The sequence below is a fragment of the Molothrus ater genome, chromosome 1, assembly GCF_012460135.2.
Source record: "Molothrus ater isolate BHLD 08-10-18 breed brown headed cowbird chromosome 1, BPBGC_Mater_1.1, whole genome shotgun sequence".
Taxonomy (NCBI): Eukaryota; Metazoa; Chordata; class Aves; order Passeriformes; family Icteridae; genus Molothrus; species Molothrus ater.
This window is the reverse complement of record NC_050478.2, coordinates 97,108,535-97,129,461: the sequence shown is the minus strand read 5'-3', so window position 1 is coordinate 97,129,461 and position 20,927 is coordinate 97,108,535. Positions and strand designations below refer to the sequence as shown.

General features: G+C 36.8%; 1 protein-coding gene across 1 annotated transcript in view; it reads left to right on the top strand.

The window, feature by feature from the left end:
- Positions 1-20,927, top strand: part of DOK6 (docking protein 6) — a 240,952-nt gene that overhangs the window by 86,603 nt on the left and 133,422 nt on the right. Inside the window, exon 2 of the mRNA XM_036378992.1 lies at positions 6,058-6,165. Within this exon, the coding sequence (XP_036234885.1) occupies positions 6,058-6,165 (108 nt within the window). The remainder of the gene's footprint in view (positions 1-6,057; positions 6,166-20,927) is intronic.

Here is a 20,927-nt window from a genome sequence, read left to right as displayed (position 1 = left end):
GTGCACTTTGATTTCCCATAAATCCCTAATAATAAAATAAATCCTTTTATGGATTACATGTATAGCCTGTGACTATAACACCATAAATTATAGTATATTATAAGCATCTATATGAATCTATAATGGCATGTTATGGCAGCAAAAAGATGACGTGTGTATACTATAACTGGGTGAATTGTCCCTAATCATCTCTCTCTAACCATCCTAATTGTCAGACTGCAATCAAGCCCACAAGGATTGATCTAATCTTAGATGAAACAGTTTGTAGCAGATGTTTCTTTATTTCTTCAATTCCTAACTTTAAATGCCAGCAGATTTGCAATGTGCAAAATATTAGTAATAAAAAATGCTATCAGGAATTTTAGGATTTGAACTATGATACTAAAATTATCTAACACCTACTTGTATTGTTGCAGAAGGTCATGCCCCAAGCTCTGTAATCTAGAAGTTTAACCTTTCTCTGTAATTTGGATGATGAAATGAAGCTCAAGGGTATATGCAAGGTTATCATATATGAGGAATGTTTCCCTGCTGGATAGCATTCACAGCATACCTTCAGACAGTATTTCTCATTGGAAACACTACTAGTCTTTTTTTCTGGTATATATTTGTGGGATTTCTTTAATCCTGACTTGACAGCTTAAACAGCTTTGCTTTTATTGTGGTTGCTTTGTGGTAGATAGTTTGGTAACATTTGAAGAAAATATGTTGAAGTAGGCAAGAGGAGGTGGAGAGTTAGACTCAATTAAAAAAAAAAGAAATTGAAACTACCCAGGCTTATTTTATCTTGTGGTAAATTCTCAGCCCTACATCCCAGAGCTTCTGACAGGAGTAGGTAAGCTCTTGCTTCTGAGTAGAGCTATGGATTCATTTGGCTTCTCCTGTTTGGGTGCTGGATAGCAGATGGCTGTGGTGTGTCTCTGCCCTGCTGCTGGAGAAAGGTGAGTTCCCAGCAGGGTGGTAAAGGAGCAGGAGCTGGCCTCAATTCCCTGCCACTCTGCACCCTCTGTGCTAATTTGGGAGCTCAGTGCTGTGCAGCGGTGCTCCGCCTCTCTTGCTTCTTCACAGGAATCCAAATTTGGCACCCAAAATGCACCCAATTAGTGCAGTGGGAACTGTATTTAATTTCTGTTGTCAAAAAAGTAGACAGCAAAATCAGAGCTGTTCACATGTTGGTAGCTCAGGTAAGTGGATTGCAGCCATGAGGAATTTTGGTTTGTAGCTCAGGCCTTTTTTTTTCTGTTGAATTCACTTAGCAGTAGCTTAGATCCTGTAACTTTTTCTTTGGGCTGAGGTATAGATCCCCATTTTCCTCCTGAGCCTTTTTATAGATAATAACTCTGTTTCAATTTCTTCTAAGTTTTACTTGAATCTGTGACAAGTGTAGTTTCATTGAAGCAGTGAGGTGTCACCTCTTGTCTCTTCTCCCTTAGTCAAATTATGCACAGAATCAAAAAATGGTGGGTGTCAAAACAGTGGTTAAACATGACTTTACTGTGACAACTATTTTTATTTTTCTCATTATGAATGCTATATTTTTAAGTTGTGACTACATTTTTTAATCTCACAGCAAACTGCATTTCTCTCACATATCCCATAGAAATATTCATTTTTAATGGAGATAACTAGTGAGGTAAACCTGAACACATTCATATTTTGGTGTTTTTAATGCATATACTGCAGATGTTGTCTTGTCAAACAGGAGAGACATGAAACACAAGGCAAGTCAGGGATGAGAAATCAACTAGCCTTTCCTGCAGATAATGAGATGTAAATGCTGAATGGAATATTATTATGTTGTTGTCTTCCTGGGAGAAAATTTGATAGGTTATGCCAGCAAAAAGCTCCATGAGTGATGCTTCAGTGCCTGTCCTGGTCAGTGATGGTTTCTGTTAGTAATTAGGAGCTGACTCATTGCTGTTTCTCTCAAGAGACAAATGTTTCTACAGCTAGTGGCAGAAAATTAGATGGTTTTCCAATATACCCAAGAAAGCTGCCATTTGTACTGTCCTTTGGATAGGTGCAGGGAGACTTCAGAGCATCTAAAGTGATTTGGAAAAAAAGCTTATAGTATTGTAACTTTATTAAAAAAAAAGCTTGGGGGATTTTTTTGTTGTTTCTGTTTTCTGTTGGGTTGTTTGAGTGTGAAATTTCTGGAGTAATGTGTAGAAAATTGTCAATAAAAGTCCCTTTTCTAAATATTAGTGATGACTGGGAAAGCTTTATTTGCTACAGCTGTGGATAAAAAGAAATGTGAATCTCAAAAGCATTTATTGTAAGTGGCTAGGAAAAAAGCCTTAGAAATATCTGGAAAATGGAAAGTCATACATAAGATTTCGACTATAAACCAATTATTTTAAATTATTTTAGAAAAGAGGAAAATATTTCCTTCTTTCTGAAAATATCTAGCCAGTGGATTTCCTGCAATATGTATTTTAATGGATTTGTTATGAAGAGCCATGGCAACAATAAAACAGAATTGTACGATGTGATCATGAAAAGTAATGGCCCATTCAGAGGCCAAATTTTTGCATATATTAGTCAAGAATATTAAAAAATATGATCATGCTGCAAATGTGAGCTGAGCAGTGTACTATATTAAGCAGAAGAAAAAGTATCAAAATAAGATTATGCACAGATTTCCTAATTAATTGGTCTGTTGCAGTGTTTCAAGTAGAATATAAAAGAAAGGATCACTGAAGATATGTATCAGCATTATAAGTCAAATTTCTAACTGGAAATATTTCAGGAATCATTTGATGGGGTGGTGATAAGGTAATATTGTTCCAGGTTCTGGAATCCTGTCTGTAACAAGATGAGGCTGCTCAGGGTTCATCTTGAAAGAGGCTCCTTTCCCCCTCAAGCTCGTACATTGTAATCAAAATCATTCCCATGTGCTATCACAAGGGGCAACCTAATCAGTTCTCAGCAGACCACAAGCGTGCTGAGTTATTGCCATGGCTTACTGATACACAATTGCACAACATCATGGGTAACAGAATCTGGAAGAATATTTTTTTTGTGCTTTGCCCATCTTGTAAAACTGAGATAGGAAGGATGTTCTTTAAAGAGGTTCAGCTATGCCTAAGGCTCTGCAGGTAATTTCAATAGAATCCTTCTCAAGATTGTAATGAACAAGTTTTTTCTAATTGATACAATAAGAAAAGAAAACCTAAACCAAGCATGTACTTAATGCCATCTTCCTGAATTTCTCCAGTAAAAAATGCAATGGCATGGGGAAGACTTTGTGTTGTTTGCCCTTGATACAAAATTTTAAAATCATAGTTGTTGAACAATTGAGTGCTCATCCGAGGATGTAACCCTGATTAAATGATCAAATATTTGATATTTCTTCAACTAAGCGCATGTGGAAAACAGTCTCACAGGAAATACTGAGTATTATAGAGACAACACAGCAAGTGGTTCTAATTCTCTCAGTTCTGGAAGGGCTGATGCTGATTTCTCTCACAATGGCTTACCCAATTATCTGAGGACTTTAGAAGTCTTTCAGAAGTTTTGATTACAGCCAATGGCATCCTAAAGTAGGCCAGGGATAAAAGAGTATCTCACAGTTCGTGAATAATTGAGTAGGCTTCTGTATAACAATGAGGTGCCTTATGAAAGGCAAATGTTTGTTTGCTGTGTGCTCACATCTGCACCTATTTATTCATATTTATAGGTAAATTCATATGCTAATGCTTTTTCAAGCACTAAGATACAAAGTGTCTGTTGGCATAATAAGGTAAAATGCTGCTGAAATGCAATGGAACTGTATATGTTTATACCAGTTTAAAAATTAGGTTGCAAAAAATAAAATCCAAATGCAAGGATGTATCTTGGCATAAGTACATAGAATATCAGGAGTCCTCTTTGGGCCTTTTCATTCTTCAGATCTCTTCTCTTCTTAAAGGTCTGGAAAAAACAGATGCCAATAAATTGAAGCAGTGGCAGTCTAAAGGACAAACTTATGTTTCTCTCCTCTTGCTATTCAGTGTTCTCTAAAAGCAAAGGCTGTTCATTCCTGCAATCTGTGTGCTGAAGCCTTTGAATTCATCTTGGTTCTGAAATGTGTGAGAAGGCTGATGAGCATCCTTAAAGATAACTAGCATCAAGCCCTGGTATTTGATAGTAGTTCCCAGTAATAAGGAGGTCAAACCCTTCCTCTAGAATTTCATCAGCTTATCTGCAAAACCTCAAACTCACTTTCACACTGTCCCCAAATTGATATCCAGTGAAAAAAAGACTGAAGCCATCATTTATCTGAACCTGCTCATTTGTCACTAAAGGAAGTGCTTTGGAGTATGCATTAGATGACCTTTGATCTATAAAATGTTCTCATCCTCATAGTCATGGAGTCAGACCTCTCCCTAGGATGGATAGTTTGCCTTTTTTAGGAATATTTCTAATGTACTGGACCTAACTGATACTTCTCATTGCAACAAAATATGACTCTCCCATATACACACATATAAAAATATATTTTAAAAACCACATACAAACAAAGAAAAAACAAACAAACAAACAAAACCCTCCACCAGCCTTTGAAAACCTTCTGTTAATCAACACAAATTATCAGTTTTATTGTCACCAGCTGTCAAAAATTCAGGTCATCTGCAAAATGCAGATTCCATGACTATGCTAAAACCCACCACCAAGATGAGGACTTGGGTTGGTCTGGCTTTTCTAAAGATAATTTTTTGAGGACTGTAAGATGTTAAAGGCATATAATGAAAATTAGGAAATCAAGAAAACATTTGAAATTAAGATAGTTGTGTTCAGCTTGATAAAGCACTTCCTAGGAAAGAACTTTCCTCAGAGGAAGAGAAATTAACTGAAACTACACATAGACAAAAAACACCCAGGATCCCAGAAGAGCCAGGAGTATTATTAAAAGTGACACTTTTATTAATATGTCCCTTTCAGACAGTTGGTACTGTTGTTTTTTAGTAAGGTCAAAATAGTGTGAATATTCTATATCTTTGTGTGTGGAGCTTTTCACACCACAAAATTGTGTTGAGCTAATATGTTTAATCAAGGAATAACTGTGGGATCAGTGCTGTAGTTTGGGTAAAGTCAAGTTGCAACACTGCCAAGATGTTATTTGAAGAAAGTACTATCTAATAAGGATGGTTTATGATGTCCCAAAGTGTAATGTCATTTTTTTTCAGGAAATATGATATTGTCTTTGCTTTCCCTCAGGATAGGTGAAGTAATTTCTGAGATAGAAAGCACAGTTGTACAGTTGCCACTTTACAACCTTAGTAGAAAAAGCCTAAAAGTTCTACACTTTGCAATACATATACTGGCAGAGGATTTAATTATATACCATGTATTCTTCTAAAAGTCTTCATAATTAAACATATTGATACTGTAGCCCAATGGTAGGGTTTTAAAAGAATTCACTTACTTTGACTGATAACATTCATCTTAGATAGCGGCAACAGGATAGTGTCAATAGTATTATGTCATAATGTAGTTAATTAAGCCTAATTATTTTAATGACACTACATTTTCTGCTTATATTCAGTTTAGACAGCAGACCGAGGGGAAAACTATTCCTGCTCTAATTTCCTTGGGTTTTTAATTACTTCGTTTTTTGGTAATGGGAGGTAGGGTTGATCCAAATGTAACAGTACTGTATTTCTTGTTATGTGTCAATAAATTTTGTAGAATTTGTACTGAATTGAGGCTCTTCATGTATAGCCAGTGGAATCATTGAGTAATATTGGGTTTGGGACTTTTTTCAATGTATCCTTGAATTAATAACATAAAATTGCTTGTGGTATTGTTTATAGAGCTGTCCAAGTACTGGAGAGAAGAATGAAGTAAACTGCTGTCATAGATTATAAAACTAGATTGATATCTAATCTCTTACTTGCATAATATAGTCTAGAGGATTATCATTAATCAGCTTCTCTTTGAACTGCAAATTTTACTCTTAAGGTAAAACACTGTCATTTTAAAATTTCTTCCTAAGTCAGTTCTGTAACTGAATGCATTTGTACTACTGTTCACCTTTAAAGAAAAAGTAATGGAATCCATTGATTTTGTTCACAGATTTTTAGGCGTTGTTGGTTGGTTTTCAAGAAGGCTTCCAGTAAAGGACCCAGGAGGCTAGAAAAATTTCCAGATGAGAAGGCAGCATATTTCAGGAACTTCCACAAGGTAAGTCATGCCTTCTTGTGAGCTGAAGCATTGCCTGTTCACCACTCTTCCTTGGGAAGAGTGTGTTCTTGCTATGCCTGGTTTGCAAACAGTACAGTGTAAGCCTTGCTGAAAACCTAATCCTGGCAATAAAGCAGAGTAAAACATCCTTAAGTCTCAGTGATGCAGGTGAGATATCACACTGTTTTTTTTTCCAGATGAGCACAAAACCCTCAATGTATTTGAAGCAACAGAATGATGGTTTTTTAGTTAAACACTCATAGTTTGGAAATGTGTAAAATTGGCTACCTATTCAAATGTTCAATCAATAGTTGTTAGCTAAGTATTACACAAATTCTGAAAATGCTAAATGCCTCAGTTGTAATGGTGGCACTCTTAAAATGTGTAACATTCTTCCCAGAACTCAAGATTTACAAGCTGTGTCAACAAAAAGATTTTTAGCAGTAAAAAGTCAGGATTCGCTGAATGAGGTACTCCCTGCTTTCTCTATCACTCGCACTTCTGTGATGGGAAACAAAATATTTGAGCATGAGTTCTTCTTTCTGCCCCATAAGTTACTGTTATCAGCCCCCCCTAAGTCTGTTAGTAGACTTCATACTGCCTAATCCTAAAACAGGGTGGGGATCTATGCTTGTACTATTGCCTTCTATCAAGTCACTGTTAGCTTTATGACATATCAAAGTTAGATATTCCTTTAAACCTGACAAGTTGAAACACAAAGATGACTTAACCAAGGGCCACGCAGCAAGCTGTGAAAAAGTGTGAATGTAATCCTAGATCTCTCGAAGGCAGGTGTGAGGTTTTTACCATAAAACTACAAATTGGCCTTTAAGTTCCCGTAGCTAGACTGCTCTAGCATGGGTCCCCCTCTGGGGACACAAGTCCTGACAGCTAACCATATCCAGCATGAGCTCCTCTCTCCATGTGTCCATAGGCCAGGACCCTGCTCCAACGTGAGCTTCTGATGCAGCCACAGCTCTTTTGCAAGGTTTTGGGGAAGTTTTTTGTGTTGTTTTCTTTTCATTCTTTTTTGAGCTTGTTATGCCTACAGCATACTTAATGTGTTAAAGGAGTTAAAGGACTCAGACTTTATATGTTGCCTTTCAACTGTCATCATTGTAGAAAAAGAATATGAAATGCAGGAATTGTTTGAGAAGCTAGGAAAATAATGTTGATACCAATGCAGCTGCATATTATAGTATTGATGGAAGAGTCACCATTTGCAAATGGAAAGGAGGGGTGTTACTCTTTGCTATCTGTTTTTCCCCTTCTTTTTCTCCTCTGTGAGGATAGGAAGAAAAGAAAAAGAAATGGATACTCTTTCCTATTTAAAAGGATAATGTGTTTCTGGGTGCAGAGAAAGAGGAATTGTATCTCTTCACTTGGATTATATCCATTTTTCAAATAAAGCCATGAAATCATTTCTGAAGGTATATTATCACAAAATAGAAACCCAGAATCTTATTCCCTGGCTTGATTTTTTTTCCCAAGGATATTTTATTATTTCATAGTGATTATTCTCCTCACTTGCCTCCATTCTGATAAATAAAATAATGGTGAAGTAGATGTGCATGGGTTGTGAATAGTCAAGTGTGACTATTGAGGGAACAGTACAGGTTGTTACAGGATCAAATATAGTTATTTGATTGTTAGTGTTGGACAAAAATACCCTGATTTTCTTTCTTTCTCTTCTAGAGCTCTTTGTTGGTTCATTATATTCTGAAGTTGTTCAAAATGCATATTTATCTCTAGTCAGTGCAAACTATTAGCCCTGTCTTGAAATTCTCCATTTCCTTTCTCACTCACAAAATATAAAGAGGGTATATGGTATAAAAAGTTGAAGATTAACTCTGAAAACTGAGCATCAATGAAAAAAGTATTAAATATTGAAGAACTGAGATTTAGTACTTTTAAAGAAAGATTAAAATACAAGTTGCAAGCCTGCCTCCTTATGAAAGGACAACATGCATAAAGGGACAAAAGGCTCTGTTCATTTCCTAATATTCATATAAGACTATATATATCAACCCTGAGTTTCTTTCCCCTATACAAATTCTTTGTAAGTATTAGAAGAGGTTGGTGTAGAGGGGTACTCAAACTGCACTGTTTCTCTAGCAACTTTTGTCCTTCACTTTCAGACTTTCATATCTGTTTGGGTTACCCTGGAAGAAGGCCTAGGAGTAGCACAGTTAGATGGTATTTTGCAATTTTTTTTTGCTTTCTTATGCAGAGATATAGAGGAAAGTTTTGCATCTCAAGTGGGAATATGCCAAAAATTAATATCTTTGATTTATCTGTGTTCAAATCAATATTCAGGACAAACAGTACCCCAATATAAGTAACTCATCAACGTCTCCACTTTTCCATGTTTGAGCTTGAAATGAGGCTCAAATGAAATTCCTCTTAAAAATAATTTACCAAGATGACTATATATATTTCCTGTACTTATGTAATACACTTGTGTGCTGGGCAATATGATTTATAGAAGGGGCTAAACAAAGGAAAAAAACCCAGAACTGGTAACACAAAGCTAGGATAATTAAAAATAGAGATTTTCTGGTTTACATATGCTAAATAAATAGTCATTAATGAGTAAAAAAGCTGTCCTCTTAAGAAAATTGATTCCCCCACCCCCCACCCCCAAGTATCCAGACTATTTATGGGTTTATTTGCTGTTCTATAATTCTGTAAATTGCTGTTGTGCATTGCTTTGGTGTTGGGTTTTTTTGCTAGTAATTTTCTTACTGTAAATAACAGTAATGACCTTAGTCCTAGACAAGTGCCTCCTAACAGCAGCAGTGCATATTACATTCGTTAGCCAAAACGTGACCTCATCTGTTCCTTGCAGTTTCTGGTATCAAATTAAAACTTCTCATTACTGTAAATTTAGACCATTGCAGTCTTGCTCAGGTAAGTTTATGGCTTCGCTGTTCTGTTTTCCCTTGAACATTCATTGTGGAGGTTGTGCAGAACAGCTGTGTGGACTCCCATTGCTCCCTCCAAAGAGGGGACAAAATAGCAATAGCTCTGCATCCATGCCAAGGGTGGGTATGTTCTTGGTAGCCACCCCTGCATTATCAGAAATGATCAAAAATAGACACCACAGCTTTACCAACTTAAAAGAAAGCAAAAATAAAAAAAGGTTTCTCACTCCTGTAATAGAAGATATAAGGTATATAAAAAGTGAGTTTTTCATGATTTGGAGACATACTGATCAGGCAGTACCAGTGCCTGTAATCCATTAGGAGTGGCTTTCAGGATGCAGCAAATCAACATGAAGATTACTAGAAATAAGTCCAAATCTGGACTGTATCCAAGTGAACTAGAAAAAGCATTACACAGTTGGCCAATTAATTGTTAAAGCAGAATTAGAAAGAGCAAAGTAGAGCTTGAAGAGCAACTAAACAGAATAGATTCTGACCCATCAAGATCAAAAACCTTTCCAAAGACCCCAGAGTATGAAGCAAATGTGCAAGAAAGAGAGTAGAAATGAGCACTTTCACATTGGGGTTTACTGTAGAGAAAAGTGGCATGCTCTGGTGTGGGTATGTGAGGAGGGGTTCTGTAGACATATCTTTGTGTTATAAACTTGATCATGGGCACTTCAGGCCCAGCTACACAGAGAACAGAGTTACTCAAGAGCCCAAATGCCACTTAATTACTGAATTACTAATAGTAGTCCATAAATACCAAAATGGGAATCAACAAATAAGGATTCTTCCATTCCTTGTAAAATGTCCAGTTCCATTCATGCATGCTTCTTCTTCACTTATAAGCTAAATAGCCTTCACATGAAGTGAAGGTGTTGGGGGTTGTGTCTGTCCCTGACAAGATATAGCTGTCTTGGAGCAAGACAAGCTTGAATCTGTCAGTGTTAGAGTGCTTACCTTTCAAATAAATAAATAGCTGACATCTGGCATAGAGATCAAGACTTACTGATTTAATCCCTCCCAATATGAGAGATTGCTCTGTTAAGATTGTGTAAACAGCAGCTATCTCCAAGGTTTGGAGTTTTAAGTTAGCAAGATTAAAGTAGGATAAGATTTTTAGATTTATGTTGTTTTTCCTGTCATTATGCTCGATTATTATGTGCTTTATATAAATCTGCAAGTGCAAAAGGAAATAAATTGCAAAACATTTTAGCAACAACTTCTGATACTCAAAAATGTGTATGGGACAGATGGTGTTAAGCACATTATATAATATGTGTCCACAAAAATAGATAATAATCAAGAAAAAGAACAGCATTAGCCTTTTAACTGTAGTTTACTGGATTAAATTTGTGACCAGGGCCACACAATGGTAGATACCCTACAATTTTATTTCATAGTTCGATTGTCCTGAAGAAACTTGTAGAATGCAATCCAGTGATTCATGGCAAGTTCATGTACCAGCTGCAGCAGCATCTTGAACACTTCTTGGCATTAAGGTCTCCTGTGTGCACGTGTGCACAAACGCACACCCAGAGAGTCCTGTTTGGTTGGAGGAAGGATGGGACAGGTTCTCTTTGTCCAGTAACACACAGAATGCAGGAGCAATGAGATATTTATTCTTCTACAGCACAGTTCCTGGTCTCTAACTGAGATGACCTTAAATCATGAGGTGCTTATTCAGGATAAGTGACTTCCTGATAACTTTGAAAACCACTGAATTTTGCCACAGTCGTATAGGTGCTAGCTCTCACAATTCTCAAATGTAATTACAGCCCTGACATGAAAAATAAAAATGCTTGTATATGGTAGATATATATATATATATGTATACATATACATATATATACTATAATAATCATAATCATAAGAACTTCTCTCTCATTGTTTCCACTTAGTTACCTCTGGGTTATTCTGGTTTGTTGTTTTCCTTCATGTTCTCTAGCCATTGCCAAGTTGACTTAATAAAGATTCTTATTGCTAAAGAAATGTGAACTACTCTACTTTTATTCTAGTTTAGCCCAAAAGTTCTGCTTTGCTGTGGAGTATTTCAGATTCTTATGTTGCTCATGTTCACTACAAAGCAGAAGTTGTGCAAGTTTCCTTATGGACTTCTATAATCTGGCATGTTACTACTATTTCTCATAATATTTCATGGTTTCTCAGCTGTAAAGGTGTTCTTAAAAAGAAAGGTGGACAGCTACCGAAATGTAAGTGTTAGGCCTAATTCTTGTGCTTTTTATGATAAGATATATTGAGACACTTGATTTGCCAATAAATTTAAATATTTGAATTCCCCTTCTGCAGTTTTTTTTTTTTCTTGGTATAATTGTTATGCTGTCTGTTTTTCACAATCTTAAATTAAACCCTACCTGGTTTTGCTGTGTTGACCATTCTGCTTCTACTATTTGTTAGCTGATCTAAACTTCCTCAATAAGTCTTTATTTTCTCATCTGGTTCAATTCTCTCAAAAAATCGTATTTGATGAAAGCTAAACAGGAATACCTTATGAAGATCTGGTCACATTCACAGATGTTGTTTGCTTTGAAAATCACCCCAGATTTAGAACACTTTTTCCTTTCCCTCTTCTTCCCTTATTAATGATGGTAATTTTTTTTTTCCAGAACTTCTTTCAAAAAATTCAAAATAGTGATGTCAGTGTAGTATTTTCTAATGAGTCCAATGAGTGTGTGTGTGATTATGTTAGTTTTGAATAATATATTTTAAGTTTTTATCTGCAAATAATTAGGAATTTAACAAATATTTTTTGTAATTCTTTGCTCTTTGAAGTTGAAAGAGGTGCCCAAATGTACTTTGTGTGGTTTTACATCCCTATTTTGCCAAGTCTTCCACAGCAGAGGTAACTAAATATTCCTGAAAATTATATCCTTATTTTCCCACATTTTGACATGTAATTATCTTCAAATATTTGTTTACACCACTTTCAAGTAATATCTTGTAGCAAAATCATGTGGCTGGTATGGGAAGGTTATGAAGGACATTGCTTCCATAGGCTGCTATTACTCAGCCAATGAAATTAAAATGAACCCTATTTAAATGAATAACTGTTAGCAAAATAGCTATAGTCCTGTCACCAAACAAAAAGATTTGCAGTAATTATCAGATGCCTCTTAAAATATAGAACTATTTGAACAACGTGGTTGTTCAAAGCAAGCATTCCATGTACCAGAAAGCAAATTGCAGGAATAATTTGAGCTGTGCTGGTAATAAAGCTGTTAATAGAGTCTGAGCACATCAAAGGGCAGCATACAAACAAATAAAATCATTTTTTACAAAGTTTATATCAAGGCAATAACATCTTTCCTTAACAATGTAATGAAGAAATCTACAAGTTGAGCATGCTGACAGGACCTTGAAATCCTACAAATATGGGCCTAAAATGCATAAGTGATCCTATGAGTCCCTTCCTGTATCCATTCATCCATCTAAACCTTTAAGTCACAATGTATTAATTTGAAGTGTAAATTCGCAGGTTAAGTAAGTGTCAATGTGTGGTGTTAAATTCCTCAAAAGTGGCATCAGTGGCTGAATCTGAGTATCAAGGAATGAAATAAGAATAGGAAAATTAAAGATAATCTTTATTTGTAACACAAAGCAACACCAAGACCTGTTAGTGGTGGTTCTTATATGAAGAGCCACGTACAGTTTAGTACAGAAAATTCGTAGTAATAGTTGAGTTTCTGTGTACAGTTTTGCAGCAAAAGGGACAGTCTGCTCTTACAAATCAGCTGTTTAAATAGAATAATATATTCCCATTATATAAAGTATTAAAAGAAGCTGGAAGACTAAACCTTTGTCTTGGAAAAAGTAATATTGGGTAGGAGAGCAATGTTTGAACATTTCAGCCGGAGGAAAAAAAAATATATAATGTAAAAAAAAAATATAATGTGAAACCAAATATAAAATGCTATTGGACTACAGAACAATTCAGGACCTCTAGAACCCATCTAGTTCAATCTCCTGCTCAAAGCAGCATCAGTCAGATCACATTGCTCATGGCCATGTCCAGTTGTGTTTTGAGTACCTCCAGGGCTGGAGGTTCCGTGACCTCTAGAAAGCTAAACAACAAGTCCTGCACCTGCAGCCTGATAACTAAAGCAGTAGAAGAGGCTGGGAACTAACTGTCTGGAGTGCAGCTCTGCTGCAAAGGCCCCGAGGATCCCATTGGGCTGTGAGCTGAGCTGAGCAGCTGCGTGGCAGCCGTGAGGCAAACCATGTCCTGGAAAGCCTCAGGAGGAGGATGGGCAGCAGCATGAGGACTCTCAGCCTGGAAGCTTCTCCATATTGAGCCTGACCTGTAATATTGTGTCTGATTCTGGTCCCCTCACTGCTCTATTCAAGACAGGAAAAAATCTCCAGAGAGTGTCAGTGAGGAAGTTGGAGGTTGGAGAACCTGAGGAAAGACTGAAGGAACAAGATTTGCACTAGTGAGAAAGGAAGGCCTGTGGGCATCTAATCACAGCCTTCCAATTTTGATAGAGTGGCTGAAGTGTTCTCAAGGATCCTCAGGGGAAGGACAAGAGGCAATGGCAGAGGTTGCTTCAGGGGAAATCAGCTTGATACAAGGAATAAAAAAAGAAGAGCCAACTGATGTTTAGAGCAACTAAACGTGAGAGCAGGCTAAGTAGAGAGGTCAGTATTTCCACACTGGAAATCTTGAAGACCTAGCTTGGCAAGGCCTTTTGTAACCTAGTTGAAGAGGCTACATTCAAGGTGGACCAGATGATCTCCAGGGTTTCCATCCAACGCAGACTTTTCTGTGACCTATGAAATTTATGTCACTAAAGTTGCTACTATAGTTCTTGGTATAACTCTGTGCTGCATGTATTGAGCCAAACTGGTCTTGTCCTCTCCTGAGTGTATTTCAGTGGTGGAAAAAAATATACTTAATCTTACTAGTGTCTCTTAAAACAGTCTCAGGAGAACTTTTCTTTGAACTGCTCTAGTGTTATTGCTTTATAGTAGAGGATATGGTGGTCTGTGTGTCAGCTATGTATATTCTGGTTTTGCCATGGAAACCTAGCCATGTTTTGGCAAAGTTCAAAGCCTTGCAAACCTCTATTTTGTGCATATTTTTTGAAAGCACTTCTGACTTTGACAGCTAAAATGTTTTGTGTCATCTGTAAAACTTTGAATATGATGGAAATTCAGATAATTTTCTCTCTTGAGTAATGGAATATGTTTCCCTCAGTTCATTCAGGGCTAAAGACTGCTATTCATTGTAAGAACTACTTATCATTTTTATAGACTAGTACAGGGACAGGTATTTGAGGTGAGATCATGGAGCAATTCTCTGTATGTATCTCTCTGGCACTTGGTCACATGAAAAGGAAAATGGTTGAAATAAAACTTAAGAGAAGAAATAGACCAAATATTAGAGCGTAGGAGAGAAATAGAGGAATAAATGTTCTGGCACTCTATGAAGCATCTTATCCTTTAGAAAGCTGTGAGAGACTCCAAGGTCAATGGAAAGCTGGCTGCTCAAATAATTGCTATGAGAAATGCTGAAGTGAAGAATGGGATGGGGAGATTTTGAAGAAAATAAATATTACTAAAAGTAATAAATCTTTTTTAATTGACTGCACAAAGCCAGGGAGATTGGTGCAGAGATAGCAATCCCAACAATGAGAGGGAGGTGAGCAAGCAAGCAAAGAGCATGGACATGGTCTGTCACTTCAGCTCGACTATTCCTAGTAAAAAAAGTCTGTGCAGCAGGGCAGGTGCACATTACCAGAAAGCAAGGAGAGATTGTTCAGGTTTTTACACCCAAGTAAATTGCTCTCCAATAACATTACCTCATTTGTTCCAGCAGCTGGGAGATATTCACTTCTCAGACATGGCCCAGGAGAGGCCAGTTCCACAATAGGAAGAGCATGTGTTTGGAAGAGAGGGTTTCAGTAGCAGAGACCCTGATGAAGCTGGGGGATAGGCACTTGGGAGGGGAGAGACTGGAATTGAGGTCTCTGAAGCAGGTCCTTATTGGTCCTTGGGGGAGAAATCAAGAGGAAGGAGTTGAGCTATAATACAAAACAGCTGGGCTTGCTGTGGAGATTTGCACCAACCAAACTCCCCTTTTTAATGCAAATGAAAGTGAAATCTGGATATCTTAAATTCAAATAAAAAGTTTAAAGGACATTTTTTTTTACTTTCTTTTGCTTTCACCATGCAATTCCTTGTTTCTTCCATGCCAATATAATCCACACATCTCAGAAGCAAGGAAGGTGTAAAAGAAAATTAATATTTGTGAAACTACATATGTGAAATGTACTCATGTGACGACCATTACAGAAGAACCTTGAGAAGTCAGATCATACTATTAAGTCAGAAAAACATTATGAATTTATGACAAATTTATTTATTTATTTATATTAAATTTATAAATTTAAACAAATTAGCCTCTGCTTAGCAGAATGGCATTTGCTATTTGTTCTTACTGTGGTGAAAAATAGTTATGGAAAATCAAATGCAATCATATATTTATGACAATGTGTATTATAATAAGTATAGAATAGGTACCAATAAACATAAAGGTATTTATTTGTCATGAGATACAGAGTAGGAAGGCCATAAATCAAACCCAGTGGGGCCCACTGCCGTAAACAACAGGAAAATGGTAAACTAGGCCTATGGAACTAGCAGTCAAACACTGAGATCTTCCTTTCCTAGCATTCAGCACTTGACTCTGCATTTGTATTTTTTCCAATATTTTGTGCATCTATTTTCACTATTCAAGTGTAGAAAGTAGGTATACTACATAAATAATAAAAGTTCGTGATGAAAGTTAAAGGACCTAATTATCTAGACTGCAGTTTATTACAACACCAGTAAAAAAATATGTTATGTGGGGACTTTTTTTTTCCTAATGACAACATTTTCCCTTGAAGCTACTCAGAATTATGTGTCTGTGTTGCTGGGGAATGTTTACCATATTGCTGTGGAAATAGGAAGAGGCACGGGCCCTTCTGCAGTCACTATAAAAGGAAGCAGACAGGTACAAACAGAAGGTTATGGTGTATGAGGGAGGGCCAACAGGTTTGTCTCTGTAATTTTTTTTCTATTAATAAAGGGAGAGGAAATATAATAAGTCTTATGAGTACTAAGTTTCATTTAAGGTTATGGTTTACTTGGAGTAAGGGAGGCTTTGCAATGTAAATAAAGAGCAATTTATTATGAAAATTAGCACAAAACTATCTAAGTTTTTCTTCTTCATAGAGGGAAATTTGAAATTCAAATCACTGGCTGATGAAGGTTATTAAAAATGCATTAGAGTTGAAAATGTAGCTGTGTGTAATTGTCATAATAGATACTCAAAATTAATTTATCCCAAATGACAATTAAGCTAAAAGAATTTTCAAATTATCAGCTAACAAACTTCAGTTAATTTTAGAAACAAATAAAATGAAAGCATTTTAAAAAGTTTGTAAAAAATCAAAAACTATTTTAAAATAATCCTAAAAGAAGGGTTACATTTCTGTTTAGAATAATTCCTTTTCTTCTTGTGCAAATTACTTCACTCTTGCAATTTTCTTTTACCTCCGTTTCTATGGCATTTTTCTCTCTTTCACCTTTTTTTCCAGAGATGTCTGGACCACTTTGAATGTGTGTGTACACACATATGTACAGACATTGTCTGAATTTAGATTAAACTAAACTCATTCATTTTCCCTCTATACCTGGTAGTTTTTCATCTAGTTGATGTATTTTTCTGATGAGGAATCTCATAGGTAGACTGGTGCTGTTAATACTTCCTCAGGAATATCTGAAATGGCTCTAATATAGTTGTTTATATTTAAAAACAGCATCAAAATGCCACTTCTGGCATTGTTGGATTGGGATGGGAGTTATTTTTATAGACACTGAGGCATATTTACAACCTTTAAAAATCAACAGAGGGGAAAGTTTTTCTAAATAGTACTACTTTTGTGGTGGGTGTGTAAGTACTAATGTTTTCTAGAAACAAGACAAGCCAGGAACTGTCAGCTAGTGGATATGTCTGTGGTTGAGCTTGCAGATGAGCACACATGGGCTTGCACCACTTGCTGCTGTCCATGGCCAGCAGTGCATCCAAGCCCCAGCTGAGTCCTGTGCTTGTGTGTGTGTTTCTCCCCTTTGGAATAAGGTGAGAAAGCCAAGAATAAGGACTACAAAGACAAGGATGTCTCTTTTCCTGGCTAGTGTAATTTTTTTTTTTTTCTGAATGTTCCTCTTGATCGTTCAGCAGATAGTCAGCATTTTAGTCCTTAAAATCTGCATCATGAGTTTATTCTCAGCTGGGATTTTTTTTCCCCTGTGTTATGTTAGAGGTAAGCCTTTGTCACCTGCTTCTGACCCCAGCCTCCCCCATGGTTTCAAAATCTGGCTGAAAGGAGCTACAGCTGAAATTAAAGGCTTGCACAGATTGAAACAGATAGGAAGAGGAATTACACCTGGGGCTCGGCCACTGGCATCATGCACAGCATAGATACAGGCATAATAATTGATGTGCATGGAAAGCCTGCGGTTACTGGGATCCTCCAACACTCCTGACCCAGTTTGGCAGTGCAGTGAGAGATTTTGTGGTTAGGGTTTTAACTTGCAGTTCAGCAGGAAGAATTATATATACACATCACTTACTGCGTTCAAGTGATTACTGCATGTAAGTCATTTGTTTTCAAATTTAGTCTATGTTAATAAACACTTATTTTTAATTGAGCTGATCTAACAAGATAATTTTGGAAACTAATGCAAGTCAGCTGATTTAAGTAAACAAGAGGAAAATGTAAGAAGTTTTGGAAAAGTATGTTACTCCTTTCCTTTCCACTCAAAGACCAGGAACGTATTCCTTTTAATTAACCAATACCTTTGGGTCAAAGATAGAGCAGATCTGGACATAATCATGTATTTTGGGAATGTCAAAATTGAAAACTCTGAAAACTGGAAACGATTTCTAAGTGTCCAGTGTATTTTATTCACTCCACAAGGATATTAGCACTCATCTAATGATCTAGTGTTCACAGTGAAATATTGCATAAATATGGTTTGCACGCCTACTAACTCTGGCAGGAAGTTTGATATTGAAAGCATTTTTTTTAATTGCAGCTGAAATTTGAGAGGATAATTGTGAAACCTATTTTATTTCAGTTGTGAATCATCTTCCCCCTCTGCCATCTCTCTCTAGCATGATGTTATTTTTCAAGTGTGCACCTGGGTTGCAAATTAGAAAATTTGTGTTGTTTTAGTATTAAGGCATTAGTTTAAATTTTGTTAACACTCACTTTTACAGAAGGCTGTATTTTTCCCCTTTTATTTTAATGCATGCATAGTAGCCTGGTATTCAGATTGCTCTTCAAAATGAAAGGTTAGATTGAAAAACATATTTCAAAGGATCTTTAGGATAGCAAGGAAATGGGATTGAGGAGAACTGGGATTTTTGTTCTGCCAACGACTGTCTGTACAATTACCCCATGAAGTGTGAATGCATTTTTTTCAGTATGTATTTTAAAATCCTAATTAAAATGTTTGTTAAGGGAATAGGTCCATGTGCACATGAACTGATCAGATTTCAACTATCACTTTCAAACACCAGGCTACCAGCCAGAACCAGAATAATCCCAGCAGGCTGGTTGATTTTATGGGTTAGGCAGCAGCTCAATCCTGACAGCATTACAGCAGCACGGCTTGAGAGAAAGTAACTTGGCTTGGAAAAATCCCTACATCTTTGCCTGGTAAAGGCAGCTGAAATGACTTCAATACACTTCCTCTGCCCTGGTAGGTTTGATTTACCAACACTGTCAACCAGTTTAGAATTTAAAGTAGCATAACAAAAGCTAGTCGAGGAAGATTGTTTTGCGTCCTTAATTTTTTTAAAGTTCCTTGAGACAAAATTAAGAGTTTGTAACTGCTTATGTGGTGAGTGATCAGTTATAGCACACCATGAAACTGGGTACCCAAGCTGTAGCCCATATGAAAGTCAGATGTTCTAATACTTAGAAATAGTTAAAACTTAAGAATGGAGAGAAGTTTTCTTTATACCCTTTAAAATTTTGAGCCTGCTTTCCCCTTCTCCTAATCCTAATCCCAACACCATGAGCTTTATTTTAACTGGATTTTTCCCCTCCTCTGCTCCAGTTATAGGAGAGGAAGATGAGTAAATGATTTTCATGAGTACGCTGGAGTTTGGCCAGTGGTCAACCCACTACAGTTGTAAATAGTAATAATTTTTATTTCTTTTCCATTTATTTAAATTTGGAGAAATTAAAATCATTATTTTATTTTGTATTCAGTCTACATTTACATAATGTCATCTAGGTTTTCTAAAAAGGCTGAAAATTTCAAACATGCATTTTTTTAAATCTCAATTTTATCTGGAGGATAAGAAGGAATTATTCATTATCCTTCTACTGTCAGATCTACACATATTTCTTCCCATCAAAGTTTTCTTTTTTGCCCTGACATTACTGCCTTATACTTAGCCTGATTTATTTTAAATATATTCATTAATTCTGCCCAGTTTTGTGTATTGGTTTTTTTGGGTTTTTTTTATGATGTACTTTTTCGGTTAACAGACAAGATTCTTACTGTTGTTATAGATGTGGTTTCCTTTTAGTACTTAGAGGAATGAACATTTACTTGGTAGAAGTTTCTTAAAAACTTACTCTTCTGAAAAAGTAGCTGGAGACCTGCCCTAGAGGTGTAATGCGGAGGTTGATATGCCACTCTTTGGCAATAGTCCTGGAGAGTGTTGTTGCCATAACAACTCCTCTTCCAAGGGTAAATCCACATGCAGTTATGGGGAAAACTTTTCTGTTCTCTTTCTGAATTGTTTTTCCTCTTTTATGATCCATTCTTTCACTTCTCTGATCTTGGGATTTCTCTTCTTCCTTATTATGTTTCTCTTGTCATCTTATGCTTTAAGATTTGCTATTCTTTCATTAAATAGGTTTTTTTCCTTTTTTTCTGCCTCATTACATTTTAACCTTAGGTCCTGTTCTCCAGTCTCTTGCATCTCCTTGTCCTATTGCTGGTTTTGTGCAATATATGCTGATGTTGTGGAAATGTGTTTCATCTTAAATACTCTGAATGGCCTAATACCATAAGGGTTTGTCCAAACCCACAAAGGTCCAAATATCCTTGCAGGTCTGTTAGCATCCCTTTCTTAAACTTACAAGTTATTTCTTATGAAGAGTTTTCTTGTCCAGTTCCTGCTCACAGCAGAGCCACCTCTGAGGTCCAAGGTCTGAGCAAATGTGGTTGCACAGGGCAGTGTCCAGTTGAGTCTCCAAGGATGGAGATTGCAGAGTCTCACTGGGCTGCCTGTCCCGCTGCCGGACTGTCTTCATGGTGCGAACATCACTTCTCATGTGCAGCCTGAACATCTCTTGTCTCAGTTTGTGCCCGTTGCTCATTTTCCTCCCCCCAGGGACAGCTGTGATGGGCCTTGCTCTGCCTCCTCAATAATCTCCCTGCTGGCACTGGGGGGACTACAGTTAGATGCTCTCAAAGCCATCCCTGCTGCAGGAGGGAGCAGCCTCTTCCTTCAACCTCTACACCCCAGGGCAAGAGGTCCAGCTCTGACTGTCCTGGGGAGCCTCTCCTGAACTCACTTTGTCATTGGAGTCACTTTTTCATTGAAGTCCCAAAACTGGGCAGGATATTAGAGATGTGATCTAATGAATACTGAGTTAAAAAAAAAAAGTCACTTCTCTTGATTAATGGCCTGTGCTTCTGTTAATGCAGCCATTTCCCCAGTCTCAAAGGTCTTTATGCTTTTCAGGCAGCACACTGCCTTTTCTTAAGAGCCCAAATCACATCCAGTTCCATCCAAAGCTGTAA